The sequence below is a fragment of the Typha angustifolia genome, chromosome 7 (assembly GCF_048772165.1).
Source record: "Typha angustifolia cultivar Huaian chromosome 7, ASM4877216v1, whole genome shotgun sequence".
Lineage (NCBI taxonomy): Eukaryota > Viridiplantae > Streptophyta > Magnoliopsida > Poales > Typhaceae > Typha > Typha angustifolia.
The window spans coordinates 13005643-13029574 of record NC_133245.1 but is presented as its reverse complement, the minus strand read 5'-3'; the positions used below and the strand labels follow the sequence as shown (position 1 = coordinate 13029574).

Genomic DNA, 23932 nt, shown 5'->3' with positions numbered 1-23932 from the left:
GTTTATATACAGGTCTAAATCTTTTATGCCACATCAGATTTTTAAAATTGAAAACATAATCTATAATTGTATCTCGAGCTAACCATACAATTCCGAGTAACCGAGTTTATCCCCTATCTTTGTAATAACTGTGGTCATATGTAAAAGAAACAGCAAATCTTTAACAGCAGAGAGATGATTTGAAAAAGTGTAGAACTAGTCTCCATGCTCCCTATCTGTACATGCTGCAAAAGAGATGATTTCATCTCTTTTTAACTGTATCCATGAACCAAAGCTATCTCATGGAGAACAGATTGTAGTTTTTTTTTTCACTAGGTTTCTTAAACAAGACCAAAATAGCGACTGCAGAAAGCCACAGCCCTCATGAAATTTGCATGTCTGTCTACAAATTGTTATGCTGCTTCCGAGTTTGCATTGGAAATGAACTTGAAAATCATATATTTCTCAGCTGATCATTGATAAATGTAATTGGGAGTTCAGGAGAGAGCCACCAAAAGGTGCAAGGTCTTGGTATAGCAATATTACACAAGAATCCTAGCTTGTACCATTCCTGAAAGAAAGATTATAGATATGAGAGGATAGAATCACAGAAGGTATATATATGAGAAGATAAAAAGTGTAGGTGTTTCATTTAGAACACTACTCTACAATATATATAAAGGAAAATTGATGCTGGAGAATCGCAAATTCTATATTCACATGGGCCTGAGCTATATTAGTCAAAGGGTGAAAAGGCTGAGGTATCTAATGATAATAGAGCCATCTCTGTTGAATTACTAGGGCAATGGTTATTTTGAGTCAACTCATGATCAAGAGTAAACACTTAGTTTGGCCAGAGTTCCTGTACACAAAATGTCTACAGCTAAGAATTAGGGGACTGAGAAAAATGAGAAAAAGAAACAAAGAGAAACATAATATCACAATGAGATCTAGAGAGCTACCAATTACACAGATGCAAGATTTACAAACAAATGCTGATGATTGTAGGGAAAATAAACTTAGAGAAGTGGGAAGGCCCCAGCTAGAGGTAGGGAAAGCAAACTTACATACTGTAATTCTGGAACCTTTAGGCCAGAATCCCTTCAATGAGAGTGGGGACTATAATTAAGCAGGTAAATACCAAGAAATTCAAGCTTGCAGTAATGGTGAGCTCATGCTTTCAATGAAATGCCTTCTTCATTTGAACTTGAGCTGTCCACCAATTGGTAATTTGACCTTACTCTCTGCACCAGTGTAATTGTTAGACAGGCAATTAGAAGTGTTCAAGTAGAGTTAAAGAAATCTGCGGGGGTTACAATGAAAAAAATCTTGTATATAGATGTAAAATAATACAGTCTTTATGTTAAACCTTTGGAAAAAGTTAAAACACCTTTTGAGCCATTTGGTCATGCTTGGGATTGTAAAACACCGATCGGAAGGTGGAGAGAGAAATTGCTTTCGAATTGGGTTTTTAAGATCCCAAAGTGAACTCAATGGTTACAAACATGTTGAATCTTTCTGAAAAGATTTAACATTAATCTCTCTCTCCCATAACAGCCTTTTTACACGGTCTCACAAATTAAGTATATAACAGATTGAATCTCTGAGAGAGAATTCAAAAAACACATTCAAATCTCCTTTTCTCCTTAGAAAGTTGATTCTCATTCTGCTAAAGTTTATTGATAATCCAGAATTTGAAATAAAATAAGATATAGAAGCAGTTTTAGAAAATTCAGGAACAAACCTCTAAAAGTGTGACATAATAAAAATCTTCCATATGCTGCATGAGAGCAGTTCCATCTCTGATTGAGTGGAGGAGATTTATCTCTGTCTGTAGTATTTTTTCTACAAGCCGCTTCTCCCCTTTCATCTGCATAAAACGGTTGTTAGAAATTCTGATCTTAACATTTCCCTGTAACCTGTCACTTGTTTTTCTTCTAGTAAGACATATATTAAAAAGTGAAACATGCTACTTAAGGTATGTAACATATCTGTCCAAAGGAGAGCATACTATTAAGAGAGAAGGCCAACAACAAAGCAAACTTTTTGATCCCTCAGAGAAAATAGAAAATTTATCAGATTGAAATTATCAACAATCAATGACGATAGAGCTTAATACGTGAAGATTGGGGATAGTACTTATAAGATAACACAGAAAGGCATACAAGCATATTAGATGGTGCTTCTCATTGTGTAGACTTTTGGACTTGCTTTGCAGATTACAAGTCATTGAAGTTCACAGATTTTGTGTAAATTCTATCATTTATTTTGGGTAGTGTCCAATTGTATAAACAGCTAAGTGCAACAAGAATCTTCAGTACGATATTAAAATTATAAACTGCTACTTTATAACATAATATTGATCGGTCCATGTGAGCTCAAGAATGTGGGTGGATAAGTACAGGAAAAAAATAATGTATGAGACTTACAAACTCACTAACAAGAACATCAGGAGTGGATTCTCCAATGACATCACCTTGCTTCCCACCATCTAAGACATTCCCGATTATCTGTAGCACAAGATATAATCACCCACAGAAAGCTCTCAAAACTAATCGTGGAACTTGGAGACAATCTTCAAGCATGAGTATACACTTACAGAACAAGTAAAAAATAAAGCAAGACTACATCCAGTGAGACAGTGCAATCAACAGATCTTACAGATGTTCTTAAAGTAACGACATAATGCTGAATAGCCTACTTACTGATGCGTCTTTTAGATCTCCAATTGAAAGATAAACAGGTTCAGCGACATGACAATACCCCATAAGACGGGGCACTGTTGGAATAATATCTCTGTGATTCACAATTCTCCAGCTATCTTTAACTTTCTGCATACATTATCAAGTGAAAAGTAATATCTTGTTCAAGAGTTAAATGCTCACAGACTAGCAAAATCCATTAGATGATCTCAAGCATGATAGTAACATACTAAACTGCCTTATAGTCTTCTAATAAATTTAGTAGGAAATAACTGTATCCAAGCTCCAACATGTTATTAAATTCTCAAACGACAACCATTTAACTTACGAATACCAATGCAAATTATTGGAATCTCTTGTTTAACTGAAGCTGGCCATTTAGCTGCTACTTTTCTAAGTACTAAAGCTACTGGAGAAATATACTCTTGTTATTACTCTTTATACAATGAACTTTTTTACCAAAAGAAGAAAAACTGAATATAAAAATAATATTTAAATATTATTTTATGCAATGATGGCTGTGTGCTGAGCCACCATCGACACGACCTTACATGTCCTTGCAGGCTAGTAGCATGCCCCTATATACTACTAGCATGGATTTAATATAGTTTTAATAAAAAAATTATGATATTTAAAATATATCTTTAAATTTTCAGCACGTCAATCTTTGGTTTTTCGTTTGAATATAGTATTAAAACTTATATTACAGCTTTATCTTTAGATTACTTTTGTAAATAACCTTTTTTTATTAAAAATATAACAATAATCAAATATAAATATTATTCAACACATAATATGATTGAATACATTCATTAAACTAATGATTGAATACTTCATAATATAATATAATATAATATTAATTGATAATAGTTTAATAATAAAAAATAATATCTAGTTGAACATAAAATAACGGGGAGGATCAAAATATTCATTTGATAGCAAAAATAATACAATAATGTTGCGTTAAATACTATCTTCTGTCGATAATCTTCAATCATATTGATAATGACTTTATTTCCTAGCACAAGTATAACATTGATTGATGATGATTGATGAAAATAAAATAAAAAAAATAGACTTTACATCGGCATGAGTCAACACAGCTTGGTAGGGTGTGCCACACCTCTCATGTCAGTTGTCGTGCCACCACCGGCACAACCATCATTGGTTTTATGACTTACCTATATCTTTATATGTATTTTATGTATATGTTCATATATACATGTAATTTGACACAATCATCTCCAGTAATAGATGCAAGCTGCGTCATCATTTCCTCCACAAACCCACATCTCCAAAAGCCTTGGTCACTAGGATGTCCTTCATGTAAATATGACTCAAAATGATTAAGGCTAATTACAATAATTTAATTAATCTTTCTTACACACTTTTATTTGATTGTAGAAGACATAATTGTAATATCATGTCCATTATTCAACTTATGAAACTGTTAGTATGGACTACGGAGGTAAGGTTGACCTAAGCAAAAATACCTTGTACATGCAAGTAAGTCAAAGGTCCAAATTTGACTTAAATATAGTATTACGGGGAATATAACCCAGGTGAGAGAATTGCAACTCACTATTCACTATATCAGAAAAACTTAAATAAGGGAACTCATTAAGCATGTAATGAAAAAATAAAACATTTCATTGTATCTACTGGACATCAAGGCACTGGAATCCAAAGTAAGTATGCTATGTATCCTTTAACATAGTGCAGATAATTTTCACATTACCGCATTGTAAACTTCAGCAAATCTTCTATTTCCAACTCTAGGAGAGCCAAAGTTATACATTGTCACAGAAATTACACCATGCCTATACATCATCATTAAGATGCATATAAAAATCTTATCCCAAAAAAAATATACCAGCTATACAAAAATAGCTATGCCCGTTCATCAGTTTTTTAAGACGTGATATCAAGTCAGATATAAAAATTTATTTGCTATGATCATGTTAGGCTACGTGGAAGGATCATGTATCTTGCATGACTTCTTAAGCTATACATAATTATATGAGGCAACTAGAAAGTGAAAATAATCCGATATCACTTACTGTGGGAATTACATCATTGTTAAGCATATCCACATACCATGGACATCGCAGATGCATTAGAAATTCAGAATATCAGAAAGACATGCTATGTGACAGCGAAAAGGAACAGCTACTGCCTGCAACTTGCAGATCTCTAACAAACTGTCATTATTTGTGCTTTCTGTATGTAAATGATTTATTTTTCTTAACAAAAAAATAATTAGAGAATCACTCTTAACATAAAAAGAAATTTTCTAAAAATGGCATATTTTTCTGATGCTTGTTTATTAGCACAATACTTATTGTGTGACATAGCACTTTACGACGTATTTGTTCTGTACAAAAGCATGACAACTTGAACCAGTTGAATGACCAAATAGGGAAAGAAGAAAGACGAAAAAAACAAATTTTTAAGTCAAAATATGCCTCGGTCTCTATAATTAATAAAATATAAAGTCCAATCAAGAAGAGACTCGTTTCCTTCAGGGAACTTCTAGTAATTTGCTGAAGGCGAAGAAGACATTTTGGGTCAAAATATGCCTCAGCCTCTATAACCAATGAAATATAATGTCCAATAGTAATTTGCTTGAAGCATATGAAATATTCGAATAATAACTTAACGCAAGTTTAATTGAAAATGCATTTTTAGAAGAAAGTTATATGTAATTTATATTGGATTCCTGGTTTTGATTGTCAATCTAACTACATTATTCTTTCAGGTTGAAGCCATTTTCTTTTCAATGCATTGCATCATAAACTATAACTATTCTCATACATAATACAACTGATTGACTTTCTTGGCATCATTAGGTAATTCAACTTAAACAAACTTGATTCGACTTAAGAATTAAGAGGAAAATCATGTGTTATATATTACAATCTTTTGATGTCAGCAACTTGGCATGAGAAAGTCATGTGGAATAAGATCTGGACCAATATGTCCTTGTGGTCCTTATTTACACATTCCATCAAAGACAAATTCTTGACAACCATTGGACTCATCTATGTTAGAACTTTGAAGCTTTAGGGATTTCCTTGATGTATTCAACATGCTACTGTTTAGACGGCAGGCAGTGTACTATCAAAGGCATCAAAAAACTAATATATGGTAAAACAAAGTGTTCCACTGAATGGACAAGTTTGGCTACTTGATTATCAATTGACCAAAAACTCGCATGGTGGCATAGTGCAACATTCTATCTGCTGATCCACTCTGTGTTGGTTTAGCATAAAATAAGGCAATCATTACTTGGAAGTTGTTTTGGTAATCTAAACACAATTGAAACGCATTAAGTTTAGAAGAAAGAAATTTGTCCTTTAATATTTATTGAGATCTTAGAAGTACAAAAGAATAATATTTGAATATTATTTTGAACAAAACAATGTGGATGCAGTCCCAAATTTATAGGTGTGGGAATATAAAAATCACTGTCTCTAATAGTTTAAGCTTATAAAGTAATTGGTGAGTCAACATGAGGTATTTAACTTCGAATCCCACCAAACATATATTGTCAATTTATTATAATTTTTAAATAAACCTCTAACCATTTAAATCAAGTTTATTTCTTGAGCCCATCAAAAGTTAATATAGTATCACAGCATGAGGTGTTTGACTTCAAATCCCACCATACCTACATTGTCAATTATTCTTTTGAAATAAACCTTTACCCGTTTAAGTCAAAGTTCACTTCTTGAGTCCGTCATAACGTCTCATGCCTAGAAGTGAGGAGTGTGTTAAAATATAAAATATAAAAATAGTTTAAACTTTTAGAGTAGTTGATGTCTTGGTGAGCTCCTAGCAAGAATGCCAGTTAGAAGATAAAAAAAGCAAAAATATGATTCAAAAGGTTTGAGAGGTTAGATATGACCTATAGAAATCTTTTCCTAGTGTGCCATAATAAGGACTGCAATGAATATAAATGAGCATAGAGCTAAAGTTAGACGCCCAAGTGGGCAGAATATGATGGTATGCAAATGACACCAATTGAGGTATGGAAAAATAAAAACCTCTGGTAACCTCTTTTCATTTCAGTGATGAAGTGCAAACCAGAAAAACGTAAATGTTGAATAACTTCCTTACCTCAAATGCAGTTAAAAATATCTTGAGCATGATAAGAATCATAATTTAAGACCTGGTTAGGAGGATAAGGCCGAGAGAACAGAGATGCAATTTAGATCTGGTCTAAGGACTAAATTAAAAAGAACCACAAATCGAGGCTTCAAGGACTCCAAATTGGTTGCATATTACATGTTTAAACTTAAATAGACCTGTTTTTCCATGTGTGCTTATTCAACAAACTATCAGCTCCAGATCATAGTGATTCAGTATGTAGAAGTAGCTTTATAACAGCTAATTCATTCTCAGTAATAACATAAAACAAAATAAGGGTTTCAGAAGTTCAAATAAGAAGAAATTTTGACTCACTTGGCCATTCGGCTTGATGAAAGTTCAAGAGCCATAAGAGTGGCTAGTGCTCCACCTAAACTATGTCCGGTGACATAGACATGCCACTTAGGTAAGATTTCTGTGTCGTCATCAACACTGTCATGGAAACATATTTCATCATCCACTTAGAAATAAACAAGGCTAATGACAATTATACATGAAATATTTGTAAGGAAAATGAAACTGTGAATCTATGTATACAACTTCATATTTCTCGGTGCGAAGTTTCTGTTATCTTACATGTTAAGCATGTTATTGTTTTAGTTCTTTCTTCTGCATATATTTTGCAGCCTATAGATCTTACAAATGAGGTTTCACCTGAAATTATCAAGTACTAGACCATCTTATATGTGCACAGATAATGCACTACTGAAACAGAAAGATACAGTTTGAGTATTGATTGATTTGTTCCATTTATTACATGAGAATTCGAATGTTCCATGCAACATATGTCCTACATTAGAACAAGTAAAGGAAGACGCTTTCAATGCGCAATAATACAGTATTGTGCCGTAAAGGGGATTCAAGGTTTATTCCAAGCAAAGTAACAATAAACTATTTACTCTTCCCAAAACTCCGTCACAATATTGGATATCAATGCCTACAAGTAGGAAATGTTTGGAAGCAAAAGGAATAGTTGCATCTTTCTCTTCCATTCCATTCCGTGAGAGAGAGAGAGAGAGAGGATATGCAAATAAAGAGTAACAAAATTTTTTTAAGAAAATAGAGTGCAAAGTAGGATAAAGCTTTGGAAGGAGGATTTAAAAATGAATAAGACCAATCTACAGGATTATATTTGAAATCTACTTTTTGCTTTCTCAGCAGTAAGCTCTTTCCTATCTTTACACTTAAAGATAAGAAAATTAACTTCTATTGACGAAACCTAGCAGAGTGAATGCCTACTAACAAAATTGAAATCTAACTTCAGGCAGCAACAGTCAAGTTCACAAAGAAAGACTCTTCTCCACAAATAGGAAGCAAAGACATCTGTTTGAACTTTGAACTTGTGAACATAAGGCTGAGCATAATAATTTGGAAGAAAATTCCATCAAGAAAATCATAGAACAATTATGCCATCAGCAAAACACCTTTACTGAGTTGATGTTAAAACTTAATTGCGAATTATTATGATATACACTACACCTTTTGACTGAGTTTTGTAGAGTATCACTTACATATATCCTACTGAAAATTTAACGAGTGTCATGATCCTATTCCTGATGGAATCATAAGCATTTAAGAATCCACTGTGAACCTGATAAATCCAGAAAAATAAGATCTTGATAAAACATGGCAATAACTCAATGGATGCTCAAACAAACCTACTCAAAAAAAAAAAAAAAAAAACTAGGGACGAATCCACAACTTACTTGAACTTCCTGTTTAAAGTCACCACCTAGTCTCTCAGGGTTTAGCCTGCATCATTTAACCATAGCAATTCAGATCGGATTCTATGATTATTTCCGGAAAGCATCAGACAACCAAAATTATGAATTGGCATTGAAAGGTTAGGAAACAAGCTTTACATCATGAAGGTTAGGAGACAAGCTTACTCATTTATGATGTAAAGCACTAATTGTGCTTTCTAGTTGATTATATGTATTATGCCTTACTACCCTATATGGATTGTATATCATTCTTTCCATATATCTATGTTGTCAATTAATGGAAAAGGAGATTAAATTTAGGAAATTTTCCATTCCACATGCTGCCTTGTGTGTTTATCGCAGTCTCACCATCTTTTGCAATATTTGGTCGACCCCTGCATTTTTCTTTATCACTAAATCACCAAAAACACACTACTCAGTGCTTTTTAGGAAATTTAGTGACAACTGTGAGGATCTCAACGTGTTTTGTAATTTAATGATAAAATATAGGGGTTAAACAAAAAATAGTGAAAGACAAAGTGTAAACAAAAATAAAGACAGAAAGAAGGGTGTGATGAGAGAAAATTCCATTTTGCGCTCAATTGAGTGTTAAAGGAAAAGCGATTCTGTTATATGATGAGCTTTACCCAGAAGGAGCAAGCATCAGATCAGTTTGCAAATCCTTCCATTTTGTCTGTTCAAGGAAAAGTGAACTATTAGAGAATCTAAACTTCACCCATCTTTTTATTATAGAACAAATGGAAAAGCTTACAAGTTTATACATACTTGTTCAGTGCCTCTGAAAGCAATAACCAGTCTTCTACGCAAAGGATCACGCCAGATAGCTACCTGCAGCTCTTTCATTATCATATCTCATGTATCAAATGAAAAGATAATGCCTTAAATTCATTTGTAAGCTCAAGGTTGTGAGAATGAAGAGCAGGTGATTTCTATCAGTACACAGTCTAATATAATGTACCTGTGTGTCTGTAGAAACATTATCAAGAAAACATATCTTCTCAAAGTCAGATTTGATAAAACTTTTACGGCCCAAAGAAGTAGCAAGCATAGCCCAGGCCTCCATAGCACTCTCAGCACTTGAGAACAATTGCCTCATCTCCTCTGCTTTCCGCGTATCTACTAATGATTCTTCTATGGCAGGGAGTCCTGCCATATTCATGGAATGTCCTGCAATTTGTTCCTTTGTTAAGCAAGAATCCTTTTTGTTCTCTTCCAACACCACAGGTGAGTCATTTTTTTGTTGAGACAGGGGTGCAGAGAGCACCATCAATGCTCCAAAAATAGTTTCTGTTTGACGCAACACATCCCAGGAGACTTTTTTAATGTCCAAAAGGGAAGATGAATTCTCATCTGTTGTGGATGAGATGTCATTCTTAGTTTTATTATCTGTAGTTTCCATGGTTGCAAGTCCAGATTCTACATACTCCTTTTCTGCAATTTTACGTGATTGCAAACTCAATGTATTAAGTAAGTCAAATTCATCCCACATTTTGATCTCAGGAAGAGAAAACCCAAACCTCTGAAGGACTGTTTTGTTGATTATTTCACCAAAAGCTTTCCAAAAGTACTCTTCTGATGGTGAAGATGAATCAACTTTTCTTTCCAACAGGGTACTCTCATTGCCATCAATTTCAAAAGGTGGTGATCTGTCATGTCTTGGACTATGTACAGAGCTTTCTAAATTGCTTATCTGTTTTGAAGCTTCCTCTGATTCAACCAATGTACTAAAAGATTTTTCAGATTCTTTTGATTCATCAGTATCACTGTCAGAAGAGGACGGTATTTGAAGGTAATTATAGGTGAAGGAACTTAATTGCCCAAATGCAGACTTCACAAATTCACTAGCATTTACACTTTCAGATCCAATAACCATCTTAAGAGCAGATCCTAAACTGCTTTTTGTGAGAAAGTCTGAAACAAAAGGTATTCTCCACCACTGCCTATCTCTTTCAATTTCCTCATAGCTCCTATACTTTACCTGTAGGACCAAATTAAAAATAGTCTTTGTAATTACTTAGCCTTGCAAAATTCCCGGCAGACGGATATCTGATTTCAAAGAAAAACATGAGATATCAACACCAGATATCCTCTCTTTGCACAATAAATCTGCTCTTCCAAAGGAATTAGCCCAACACATGGACAGCCGACAAGAAGAAAATTGAGTACAGTAAAATTACGAAAATTGCCTAATCTTTTCTTCTATATAATGGTGGAATTGATGCCTCTCGTGGATACTTACAAAGTCAATGAAGATATCTATCAGATATAAAGATAATAAGTAGAAAAAGATATATAAATTGCAAGAAAAGAGAAAGGTATCAAGGAGAGCAGAATTATCATGCCATTGAAAGTACTATGCCAAGTAAGAAACACGAAAATTTAAGTAGGATGAATGTATAAATATATAGGAAATTTCTCCAATCAGCCAGATACAAGGTTAGGGGAGACAAGCTCCTGGAACATTCCTAAGTGACCTCCATCAAAGACGTAAATATAAAATATAGGTGGATGTTTTATATTCTTTAATCAAAAGATATGCCTATCAATTTGAACTCGGGACCTCTATTCTAATACTCTATTAATTCGCAAACTAATCTAAAATCTTAACCCATTTTGGCCATTAGAGAATTATGGTCTTTATATTTTATATTTAACATATTTTGTCACTTCTGAGCTTGAGACATTTTGATAGGGCCAAGAAAATGGACTTGAATTAATTGAATGGAAGTTTTATATTTAAAACAATAAATGTGTCTAGCAAGATTCAAACCCAGGACCTCTATTATAATACCATATTAATTCACTAACTATTTTAAAAACTTACTGTTATAAAACAATAGTTTTTATATTTATATTCTAATACTCCCTTTCACTTTTGGGCTAAAACATGTTGATAAGCCGAAAAAGTATATTTAATTTAAATAGGTAAAGTTTTTATATTTTAAATGCTAGATAAGCATAGCAAGGTTTGAATTCATGTCATTTGCTTTGATACTATGTTAACACACTAACTATTCTAAAAACTTAAGTTATTATTTAATAGTGTCGCTCACTTCGTAGCTAAGGCATTTTGGACTTAAGAAGTGGACTTAATTTGAATGAGTGGAAGTTTTATAATTTTAGCAAAATATGAGTATGACAAGATTTGAACTAAAAATTTCTGGCGCTGAAACCATATTAATTCACTAATTACTATAAAAGATTAGGCTTATAGATCGGTTGGTAGTTAACACCTTATTTTACATTATAAAATGAGGGAGTACATGCATTTTATATAAAAACCCACTATTAATTGATACTTTCCACTCCTATGCACGTGTCGCTGCATTGGCAAAAAAAGCAATTTGGAAATTCAATTAAACACCATAAACTAAAATGAAGTAACCTTATTGCCTCATAAACCAACATGAAATAAGCTTATTCCATAACAAATTTGATTTACTATACTTGTAAGTTGTAACTCAATTGAGTACATGATGAATAATGACCATGATTATATGTATCATAAATTAAAATGGTCAGAATAATAAAAAAGAGGACATAATGGAATCCTATTATCCTAAGAGGAGATTCTCCACACCAGGTGCATAGAAAGAAGACTTCTTTTTCTCTAGTTCTCTTTCTTAATTAGTATGCATCTTTCCAACTTTACTTTATTTGAATAAAGTACTAATAGGTAATAGATCGTATTAAAAGCCCAGGAAAATACTTAAAATGAAATTTGACTGAATGGAGAAATCTTAGAAGCTACTCGATTTGAGTGAAAGGAATTTAACCTCTAAATGAATTTTTCCACCACCTCCAATGCCTTCCAGTTCCACCACCAGCTCATGCAAGTTCCCTAGGAAAAAAGATGTGGTCAATTCGAGAGCCTGTAGCATCTAAGTTCTTTTAAATTATAGAAGGCATGCAAAAATGTGGCTATTCTTTGAATGATATGCTCTTTCAGATGAATAGATGAAATATCTTGTTTACCTAAGTGTATGATGGTTTGAATAATACATGTGAAAGTTGTTTAAAAGCAATTACTTTAGTAAATTTAATATAGTAAATGAGCAAATCAATATGGTCTTGTTTACATTGGCCTATAGATGGTTGTTTTAAGCTGTAAGTGGGCAAGACTTAATGTTGTAACCACTAAAAGACATGAGTGATAGAAGAACTACAGATAGTTGCTATTATAAATTTTCTCCAGTAATAGACTCACCATCACAAATTGATTCTAGGTTCACTCCAGCATTTCCCATACGTTTGTGTGGAGTTACAAGATTTGCATCCCAAACTGCAATCTAAAGGGATCAGCAGCAATGCTGTGTTATTTTGGAGAAGATAATCAAATGATTCAAATTATACAAATGAAATATGGTAGATATATATAAAATAAGTGAAAATACATTTTACCCCCTTGAGGGTTAAGCCTAAATCTGTGCCCCCTGTTAGTTAAGTTGTGACACTAAACTTCCCTGTAGTGCTAACCAAACTGCAGACATTCTGGTTAGACGCTGAGAGAAATAACTTTCTAAAGAAAACATCAAATTGCTTGTAATCCAGTGTTAGAATTGGAATTTAATTAAAATAATTTCAACCTGTACTATAATACGGGTGAGATCAACATCTTAAGATGTACCTATTAGAGGATACATATATTAGTTCTTCTGGTCTCATACATGAGCATATTATTGCAGAACCTATAAGTAACTTGTTGGAGGCATTATGTCAAAATTACTTCCGGCTAACTGGATTTCTTTCTCTATAAAATTATTAATTATAGTTCATTTTACTTTTTAAAATAAGCTTATGCCTTTGTACATCAAATGACAATAAACATGTAACAAATGATCAACTATTGTCCAACTGTAAAAGGAACAACCAGGTCAACTTTTGACCGCTTGTCTCAAAGTGCATTTGCTATATGAATTCAGAATATTTGACCAAACTAGGCCCACTTTGTCGTCACAAATTTAATTACCCAAATGGTTCACCTCCCAAACTTATTATCCAAAGGGGTCTAGTGAATACGTCAGTTGCCACCACATGGGCCCAACAGAAAAGCATTGAACTTATCAGTGTTTGATGTAAGATGTCAAACATTAATCTTATCAACACCCGATCTCAAATATAAAATAAGTATCTCATTCGTGTTTTACATGAGAATTGCATACAAATACAAAAATATGTGAGTAAAGTGAGGACGGTGGAAATTTTTTATTTGTGTTATCCTACCCAAATTTTCATCCAATATATTTCTCTAATTTATTTGATTGTAACATAATTGTAACATGATAAACTTCTCTAGTTTATCTCTAATTTATCCGATTTAATAGATAATATATATCAAGGAATAATCTTTTCATTCACTACGCATTCACTACAACTTACTTAAAACTCTAATAAGTTCAACATTTTTCTATCGGGGCCATGAGCTCGATGGAGACAAGTCTATTCTGTTGCTACATAATCCATTGGAAGAATAAATGAAGGCTGAGTCTTCTACCTAGCAAGCAGCAGTCCTTTGAAACTATCGATATTTTGGAACTCCTGGATACATTCCATGAGTAATATGATCATCATAATCAAACTAATTGCATGATGTGAACTTGACAGATACAGATTAAACAAGTCACCAATCCCTTGAATCCAGATTTTTTTATGATAAATTTATTATCTTATCCTGTATCACAAAAATATCCATGAAAGTTTGATAAAATGGTATATTATTTATCCTCTTCAATAAACTAAATCTTTTCTCTTGTAATAGAAATGTGAATTGAACCAACACTTAACTTTGTTTCCCAGATGACAAGAATCTAACACTGCAAAGACATAACACTAGTAAGTATGCGAACATGTCAAGTTTGGACACAGAAGATATATATATATATATATATATATAATGGAATGATGATGTTTAAAATTCGTTGTATGTGGCTCTTTGCAATAAAAACCAATACAAGTCTGAGTAGCTTTAAGAAAATATCCCAACCCTAAATCTTGTCAAGAAAATATCCCAACCCTAAATCTTGTCAAGATAAGTGAAGAGTCTGATACCATGATGTAGAGGGAAAATGTAAGGATGCAGGCATGATATAAAGTTCTATGCACCATCCAGTTTTATAATAGATAACAGCAGAATTTGTGTTACTCATGAATCTATACCTGCATAAATTTTGTTCGATTTGTTTTGATATTGAAGGTAAAATCCTCATTCCATATTGGCTCCTTTGTCCTAAATTAATCAAGTAAGTTGTGGGAAATTGTGAATAACTGCAGCAATCATAACATAAAAGATTGAGAATATCATACTGGGCCTATTCAATAAGCATAGATTTTATTTTTCTTGCATCTATGGACGAAGACTTCAATAAAAATCCAGAAGATAATAATAATGAAGATAACCTACAAGCATATGACAGTGCAGTCTAGCATTTACATGAAAAAAGATACTTACGCCCACTTAATCTTGCTCTTCGCAACCTGACCCTCCAACTGTAGAACTACGTAAGGATCACTTGTGCCCTGAAAACTGATAAAGTTCTTGAGAGATCATAGTGATAATATAAGAGAAAAGGTAATATTTGCAAATCTTTGAATCGTGCTCTACTCAATCCCATCATGTTCTATAAAAAGTTGAATGATGACGATGAAGTACATCAAGTATTGACACAAGACAAACTTAGTTTATGAATGATCATATTAAATCCAATTAATTGATCATCATTTCATTATTCAGACACTTCCAGGAAAAGAATGAAAGAAAATGGAAAATTCATATAATAAGAAGTAATGAAGATCATCAAAATACAAAAAGTAAACATCTATCAAGAAGGGGTATAATTCACAGAAAATAATACCCATGGATCCATTGCAGGAAGATCTACACCCTTCTTTAACTTTATGAACAGTTGACCGTCATAAACTTCTCGAAGAAATGACCTGTAAGTGTAATATGCCTCAGTTGATGCTAACCAGATGGACACGCCTTCTAAAGTCATTAAATGTAATCGTGTGTAGAAGTAATAGAACAGATTCAATAAAATTCTCAGATATAACATAAATCTTGGAAAGTATGAAAGTTTAATTACGTGATCATTCACTAGAAATAAGCAGTCTATAGATTGGTAAATAAAAAAAGGTGATACAAACGGCTCATAAATCTTAACTACTGCTAAAAGTAACTCTCCTCAAAAAGTTTAGAAACCATTCAGAAGTACAAAATTTCCAAACTTACTCGGACAGAAACACCGTCTGGCAATCAACCGCATCGACCTCAAGCCAGCCAACATTTTCCTATGAAATAGAGAAAATTGAAAGAAACCGAAATCAATTTACCAATCAACCTACCAAACAAACCGAAATACAAGAAGAGCAGAGAGATAACCGGGGGACTGTTATAGGCTTCAAAGGCGAACCCCGCGAGAACAACAGCGAGGTTGAGATCGAAGGGAGGCCTCTCGTCTCCCCCACATGATCCGGTCCCATTCTCCGAGTCGGATTGGACGACGTTTTGGTTTGCGCTGGCTCTTCCAACGAACCTCAAAATCTTAAATCTCTTGGGATTCGCCAAGAAGAACGCACCGGAGAACGGAACAGAGCCGGGTTTCTTGAGGTGAGGGAAGCTCCGATGCAAGGAAATCGATTGGAAGGAGAACGAACGGAGAGGGGTTTGGGCGTTCTTGATGGAAGCCATGTGTGGGCTTGAACTTTGAAGAGGAGCGGAACGGAGGGTTCTTTTTTCGACCGTTGTTTCTCGAGTAAACGCCTCGTAGGCGAGGCTTCGAGAGAGGGAGAGAGAGCGCGAGAGTGAGAGGGGGAGAGAGAGAGATACGGATCAAAAGCACCCAGGTGTGCAAGTTACACTCCACTACTCCAGTACTGTGATCCGGTCCCACCAAGTTAGACCGGATGAGTGTAGGATCTTCCAGAGAGAGAGAGAGAGAGAGAGAGAGAGAGAGAGAGAGAGAGAGAGAGAGAGAGAGAGCTGAAGAAGTTGGCAAAGTACACTAAAACAACCAGCTTTTACTCTTGTTGGATTTGGAGTTACATTAGTCCAGTCCTGATGCATGCAATAGGCAAGAATTCGATCAAAATGCTAGAAAGATGCAACTTCTATTCGCTTCTTTTGTTAACTTATAATTAGTAAAAGCCTGAAATTTGCTGTGGCACCCTGCAGAAAAGTACTAGTAACAACTAACAAATGTATTACCCACAAAAAGAATGAAAAAAATATGAAGTTATCTGCTGCTTATGAAGAGATTGTCATGAAAAAACAAGTTGGACACAATGGTCAATGCATTGATGATATCAGCAGTAAGCTTACAATGAAGTGATCTAAGCCCCCTATTTGGACAGTACATTGTTTGATACAATTTTACAACAAATTGGTTGATAAATTCAAAAGGAAAAGCCTCAGGACACGCCTCCCTTGCAAAAGATCAACATAAGGACTCTCTTTTACAATTGCAAATCTGTAACGAAGAAAGGCGAAAAGAAAGGGCATTTCCTTTAACAAACTCAAAACCAATCATCATTCGTGCCATAGCGCTGCGAAGGATGCCCATGTTCGCTCATGCTCCCTCTTAGTCTATAAAATGCTGCCCTCTGCTTTTTGGTTCTCAAAGGGCCTGATCTATTATCTCTAGCTACCTTTCTGGGAATGTTAGAGGTTGAATGTGGCCTCTGCATTTCTTCCATGGGACCTGAGCTGTAATCCATAGTTACAAAGGAAGAGGCACATCCGTATGTCAAACGCGGCGTAGCCTCATTCCACCAGCTCTTTTCAGTACCAAACTCACCCTTAAATTCATAATCTGTTCCCGCTGAATCCTCTGTACAACTGAAAGAGCCGTCACAATTTTCATCTTTGTCATTGTATATCAATTTTAGTGCCTGTACAACTTCTCCCATGAATGGTCTTTGAGATGCCTCTATGTGGACGCACATGGAAGCTATGGCTGCTACTTTTGCCATCTTGTCAAAATGATAGATTCCTTTTAAAGATTGGTCGATCAGTTGTTCTAGCCCTTCTCTATTTGTAAGAAGAGGACGGGCCCAAGTCACAAGGTTCTCTGCTCCCTGCGGCTGAGACATATCTACAGGTTTCCTACCGGATAAAAGCTCTAGCAACACAACCCCATAGCTGTAAACGTCACTCTTGACAAGAAGATGCCCTGTCATTGCATATTCAGGGGCAACATACCTGCAAATTCACAGTAAGAATGGTCATAATTTTTATTTTCCTTCTACTTGACTAAACCAAACAAAGCAGCTTCAAAGTGATGACTTCCTACTGGACTGGTGATTAAAAGTTCTTTTTTGAAGTAAATAACTAACGTAGCCCACTAACATTGAATTTCAGCTTACTTAAGATGGCACAAGTGCTTTTACTCTTGTCACTCAAATGCTTAGTGGCCAAATCTACAACAATCTTGAATGAAGGGGCATATAGTCATAAACCATATACCAAAGCAAAAATACATTAATCTAATGTCATAGTATGACCTAAGGGTTGGTCTAAAGCATAAAATTACCTGACAGTTTTAACAATTGATTTTGAAATTTAAGGCCATAGGAGATAGGAAATTTAAGGCCAAAAATTACCTTACAGATGTAGTTAAGGATGGTCAAGATGATATTAGATTAGAGATATAAACTTTTTTTCCAAAAGTAACCTAAATATTCTAATTACTGAAAGTCAGCTAAGGTTATCGAGAAAATCAAAATAGGAAGATAGATCTGGAAATTTGTTCACCACTCAACACGGAATGGAATGCAGACTCAAGTGAACCAAACTCAACAAAAGGGAACTGCTGCGAGGCACCCAGGCACAAAAACAAAAAAGATGATCCGCTTTAGGGTGTAGAAGTGATGAAAACACAATCTCCAAGATTCCTAATTCTGTTGATGCTAACTCCATCATGGTAGTAATATCTGTGGATCACTATCATTTCAAGACATCTTGTTGCCATTTCATGTCATCCAGTAAGATCTTTTTAATTTAAAACTCAAATAAAGTGATGGGAGAGGAATATGAATATTACCCAAAAGTTCCCATAACCTGAGTAGAAATATGATGAATTCCTTCTAATGCCTCCCTCGCTAACCCAAAATCTGAAACCTTTGGGGTGAAATCTTCTTCCAAAAGGACATTACTAGCCTTAAAATCACGATGTATAACATGAGGATTGGAATCTTCATGCAAGTATGCCAGTGCCCTCGCTGCACCAAGGGCGATTTTCAGCCGCGCATCCCAGTCAAGAGGCCCTTTTAATTTATCACAACCTGAAGCATTGGAAGCCATAAAGAGAAAATCAATCAGAAGTACTTAATAAAATAATACAATAAACAATTTCATGTTCTTACAGAGTCAGATCATTTTCACAACTGTTGGTTTGTAGAAAGTAGCGTAGTACAGAAGTTGAGTATAGAAAATTTAAATTTTTTGGGAATGTACCGTGCAGATGAGACTCCACACTTCCATTCCGAACAAACTCATATACCAAACATCGCATATTCTTTTCAACGCATATACCAATCAGCTTGACAAGATTACGGTGATGCAGCCGGCTGAGCATCTCAACCTCTGCAATGAACTCACGATCTCCACTATGATCTTCCCTTGTAAGCAATTTAACAGCAACTTCACTTCCATCTTCAATGACACCATGGTATACACGTCCAAATCCACCTTCACCTAGTATTTTATTAAATCTGAAGTTATTTGTTGCCTTCTCAATCTCCGCCAGCGAAAAAGTTTTTACCGGTGGTAGGCAAGTAGCCATGGTTGAAACAAAGGAAATTGATGTTGAGCTGGCCATCCTACTTGACAATATCGACCTGAATCCTGATATAAAGCAAGAAAAAGATATGTTATATAAACTGTAGAAAATGTAATAACACACACATAGAATTAAAGAAGGTTTCTTAGCTATAGCATAGCAACCTAGAATTATATGGAGAACAAGATAAATGTGCATATCTAGAAGATCAAAAGAAAAATAGGTAAAAGTGAAACGCCCACAGAGAAAATAAGACAAGAAAATTTGGTATGGCCTGACACTATTATTTTTGCTCTTACCCTTGCAGTTTGGGCCTAGAAGGTCATTGATCCAAACAAACTGGTAAGAAAATGAAAGTTGCCAAGATCTGGGAAGGATGTAAGGTTGAAGCATGAAATAGTAATCTGCTGTCTCTTGCAGAGGAATTTGGCTATAATGTATAGGTTAGTCAAGAACAAGTAGACAAGAAGGCAAACACAGAAAGGAATGCACAAAGGATGAGAATAAATGATGAGGTTCCTCTTTACAATGCTGTATTTCATGTTTCGTATATCTATAAATCCTATCATTGCTAATTGATGATGACTTCAGTAAGCAGACACCATTGTTCACTGTATTTTTATTTCTTCTTTTAGGTATTCATTGCGTTTTCTTTTCTTTAATACATAAGACAGATGCAAGCTAAAAAAAGGTACTGTATTTTTGTCTTTTAGAGAGACTTCAATGCGAAAGGAGAAAATTTGGAGATTATCAGCAAGGCACCCAAGAAGCTTTAAACATGAATTACCAGTTTTTCTGCCCAGCGAGGGCCTAAATGAAGGTCCCACAGTGGGAGGAGGCCTTCCAATTCCATGCCATCTCCATAGGATGCAAAATACCCCAAGGCATACTGAGATAAGTGCGATTGAACATAATGCAATTATGACAATGATTTTTAAGTTCATCTTCTGTGTGCTTCTGGAGTGCACATTTGCAGTGAAAGGGTTTTCATGATTCCAACTTCCACTTGGCCCCAAGGTTTCTTCAGATATAGGGGGTGAAGCAGGCAGTCCTGCAATGATATTCCAGAATGCTCAGTAAAACAGATGTGTATAATTCCAGTGAGTATAGAGAAGAAACATGTATCACCATAGAGGAATATGGTTTACCTGGATAATGAACATATATCACATCATATTCGCCAAAAAGGGACATGTTTATTAGAATCTTCTTTTGCCAAAATCTCTCATATGTCAGTAATGCTGTCATCTTGTCAAACTTCTCTCCTAGTGGCACCAGGTCAATAGCAACTGTTGTCTTATCTGCATCTCGGAGACTGCCATTAGCACCCATTATTCTCACTTGACTTTGTTTTAGGTAAGTGCCTGCTGCAACTTCAATTTCTAGCTCCTCAATCCTGGAAAATAACTGATACGGTGCTACCCCTAGGTCAATTTCGACTTGCATTGGGTACACACAGCCACAAGGTGAACCAATTGGAGTTGAAGTGAGTGGATCAGAACAGGATATTTCAGTACAACCTGTTAAGGATTTCAAGTTTTCAACAATATTACATCATCCCTCAATATTGGGTTTCTAAACAACATGACAAAAAATGTCATAGCAAGCAAAGAAGATGAAGATTGAAGACAAAGTCAATAAAGAAAAGGAAATTGAACCCTGTGTTTCTGATGGTGAACTTGGAGATGAACTTGGAGATGGCGAGATGTTATGAGGTATCTTTGTATGATGTTTTCTCACATGATGACCTGCAAGGAAACCTAAAACATCAGTCAACTATGTCATAATTTTTATAACAGGAAAGAAATTGTCCATGAAAATTGTTAGTTACCCTGAGATTTAGGAGAATGAGCTGGGGCAGGTGTAGGTGCCATATGGATTCTACTCCCCATTACTGGTGAGGTTGATCGAGTCAATGCCAAAGTTCCCACTCTCAACCTAGCTGAACAAAGTATCCTGCAACCTTTAGAAATTAAAGATTAATGATTGACAACACTTATCCATAGGTTTTCGCATTTATATAAAAACACTACTAGGAACTTGAGCAGTGGAACTGTTGCTGGCGCAAAGATTCTACAGAAGAAATTGAATCTAGTCACATTACTAAAATAACCATAGATATTCTATGAATTACAAGTTAAGATTTCTTAAAGGACAAACCATCATACGTGAAGAAATCATGCTAGGGATGTCTATGATCTATATATATCAAATATCAGCAAGTCAAACATTTCATTGGTACTATTTCCATATATAAAGAAGTAGGAAAAGTGCTTGTGTCAGAATGTCAAAAGAACAAGGGAACATAGGGAAAGAAGGATATCATGTTTGTGTTTTCAAAATAAAGAAGCAGGCGCAGGACCTGTCTTAAAGGGACACCCTTCTAATGTATAATCCTTACAAGTTAAAGCCATACCAGATTTAAGCAAATCCATTGTTCAAAGGCATGACACTTCTTTCAAAAGCTTCAAGCTTAAACCCAGCAAAGATTGGTTCAGATCTGATGAACATCATGGGGAAGGTTTTTTTCCCTTTCTTTGGCATGTCAATTAAATATACTAGCTTTAGTACATCTCAACTAGTTCTTGAAAACTTTTAAAATTCTGAACAAGCTATACAACACTAATGCTAGGACTTCCCTCCCTCCCTCTCCCCAACTCTTTTATCCGCTTAGGAAACAATGATGCAACGAGAAAGAGGATTTAGCAACAAACTGAAGAGTCGAGATGGGAAGTCTGGTGTTTCACCATGCTGCCATTTAGTGGTATGCTAAGCATGCAACTTAAGCTAAATTTATCAAAATTAAATGTATTAAAGCTTAAAAAAAAAGCAGCAGCAGCAAGAAGTGGAACAATTGACTCACTGCTAGTTTCTGACTCATATTTTGGGCAATGCCCAGTATAAGTCATTCAATAGAATCAAAAATTCTCTATTTCCAATATGAAATAACAATTCCATTAGTTAGGTGCAGGATCCAATTTCCAAATCTATCTCCTTTAGAATTTGCCACCATAAAAGGGGAGACCCACGATAGAGCACTGTGGAAACTGTCACAAAAACCCTCTTTCAGAAAAATGTCTGGGAAACCAAGCAAGAGGAAGAAAAACACCAAATTTGCGAAACATTATTTCCCAATCCTCAGTCCTCCGATGCACATGATCGCACAGTCCTACAATTTAGGATTAACCTACTACAATTTTGCACCATCCACTGACTAATAAATAAAAATTGCAATGAAACAGAGGAAAGAACCAATTTTTCTGAAAATTTAGCAGGAACGGAACAAGGAGAGGAAGAGAAAGTACCAGAAGTGGACAGTGCACAAAAAAGAAAGAACAACAGATGCATCAGAAGAGCAGACATCTCCTATTCTTCACCACACCAGGAGGAGAATCGCAATAGACACCATCAAAAAGGGGAAACCGCGAACAGAACAGTGCCTACATCTCTCCGCTACCTGCCGAATAGGGGCGACAGAAGGATCATGAAGCCCTAGCTTGATCCATGGTCTTCAAGGAGATCTCCATTAGGGGGAGAGAGAGGAGAGAGAGGAGAGGAGAGAGGAGAGAGAAGAGATCTCGAGGGAGGGAAGCGAATTAAAGGCACGCTTCTTTAATAACTACTAACAAACTTTGGGACTGTAGTCAGAGTGGGGTAGTTGTAACTTGTACCGTAGTATTCTCTCAAAAGAAAGCGTAGTATTCTCTCTCTCTCTCTCTCTCTCTCTCTCTCTCTCTCTCTCTCTCTCTCTCTCTCATGATATATAATCTGATTATAATATTTATTGTAGGAAAAATAGAGTTGATATGCTGGAATAGTCTCTTTATTTTATCCTAATAACAAAAGTTATATACATAAATTAAGATATTAATAATCTTCCAAAAGGGACTCATCATCAATTCCCCTCTCTTCTATGAAAAACTTTTGCTGTCAATTATCCAATATCTCGTTTCATAAAAGCAAATCCACTTGGATTTGTTTCAATTGTAACATAATATCTCCTTATCTTCACACTCCCATCGTTATCCTAAAAAATTTTAGGCCTTTCAATTCGTATATATGCATATGACAAGGGATGACCATGCGGTCCCGATCAAAAGTTTTTATTGAAGCGAACCCCTCAGTATTTTTTTTAGTACATAATGACTCTCTAAACTATAAGAAATAACTCAAGAAAGAGAAGGGCGGGGGGCCCAATTTAAAGGCGGTTTAGTTCCCACTCTCTTAAGTCGAAAATTAATTAAAGGCTTTAATTGCCCCCTGTCACAGTTGATGCACTCCTTTGTTACCGACTGTATTCTAAAGTATATACCACCATTTAAGTTGCAAAAGGCGTGTGAAAGGAGAGTCAATGCTAGTTGTTATACTGTCACCTTTGGCTTTGGTTTGATGCTGATCAGTCAACGGTCCCTGGTTCATGCAATCCCTGTTACGCTACTGATGACTTGCAAGACAACCTAGCCATAAGAAACCTACAGCAACTTATTTGATATTAATTAACTATTTTATTTTGAATCACTTTATGACTAATATAAAATTAATGACATTGTTAACAAAATAAATGAAATTAATAAAAAAAATAGGATGAAAATACTAATATAAA

General features: G+C 35.0%; 2 protein-coding genes across 4 annotated transcripts; both read right to left on the bottom strand.

Annotated features, from left to right (window-relative positions):
• Positions 1-159: 159 nt before the first annotated feature.
• On the bottom strand, positions 160-16416 carry LOC140762507 (uncharacterized). 2 transcript variants are annotated; one of them, XM_073100360.1, is made up of 19 exons: positions 15933-16401; positions 15783-15841; positions 15406-15487; positions 15003-15070; positions 14711-14780; positions 12762-12843; positions 12331-12395; positions 9513-10532; positions 9320-9382; positions 9181-9227; positions 8537-8582; positions 8342-8421; positions 7146-7262; positions 4420-4501; positions 2685-2810; positions 2409-2489; positions 1724-1849; positions 1047-1223; positions 160-550 (listed from the first exon to the last, which is right to left on the bottom strand). In XM_073100360.1, the coding sequence occupies exons 1-18, from the start codon at positions 16239-16241 to the stop codon at positions 1152-1154; spliced, it is 2595 nt and encodes an 864-aa protein (XP_072956461.1). In that variant the 5' UTR covers positions 16242-16401; the 3' UTR covers positions 160-550; positions 1047-1151. The 2 variants fall into 2 exon arrangements, with proteins under 2 accessions (XP_072956461.1, XP_072956462.1); XM_073100361.1 differs by lacking the exons at positions 160-550; positions 1047-1223; positions 1724-1849; positions 4420-4501 and having other exon boundaries at positions 15933-16416.
• Positions 16417-16813: 397 nt separating this feature from the next.
• LOC140762508 (receptor-like serine/threonine-protein kinase ALE2) lies at positions 16814-22952 on the bottom strand. 2 transcript variants are annotated; one of them, XM_073100362.1, is made up of 8 exons: positions 22635-22952; positions 21161-21292; positions 20988-21077; positions 20478-20849; positions 20117-20380; positions 19005-19394; positions 18592-18832; positions 16814-17750 (listed from the first exon to the last, which is right to left on the bottom strand). In XM_073100362.1, the coding sequence occupies exons 1-8, from the start codon at positions 22690-22692 to the stop codon at positions 17066-17068; spliced, it is 2232 nt and encodes a 743-aa protein (XP_072956463.1). In that variant the 5' UTR covers positions 22693-22952; the 3' UTR covers positions 16814-17065. The 2 variants fall into 2 exon arrangements, with proteins under 2 accessions (XP_072956463.1, XP_072956464.1); XM_073100363.1 differs by having other exon boundaries at positions 21161-21285.
• Between the last annotated feature and the right edge of the window lie 980 nt (positions 22953-23932).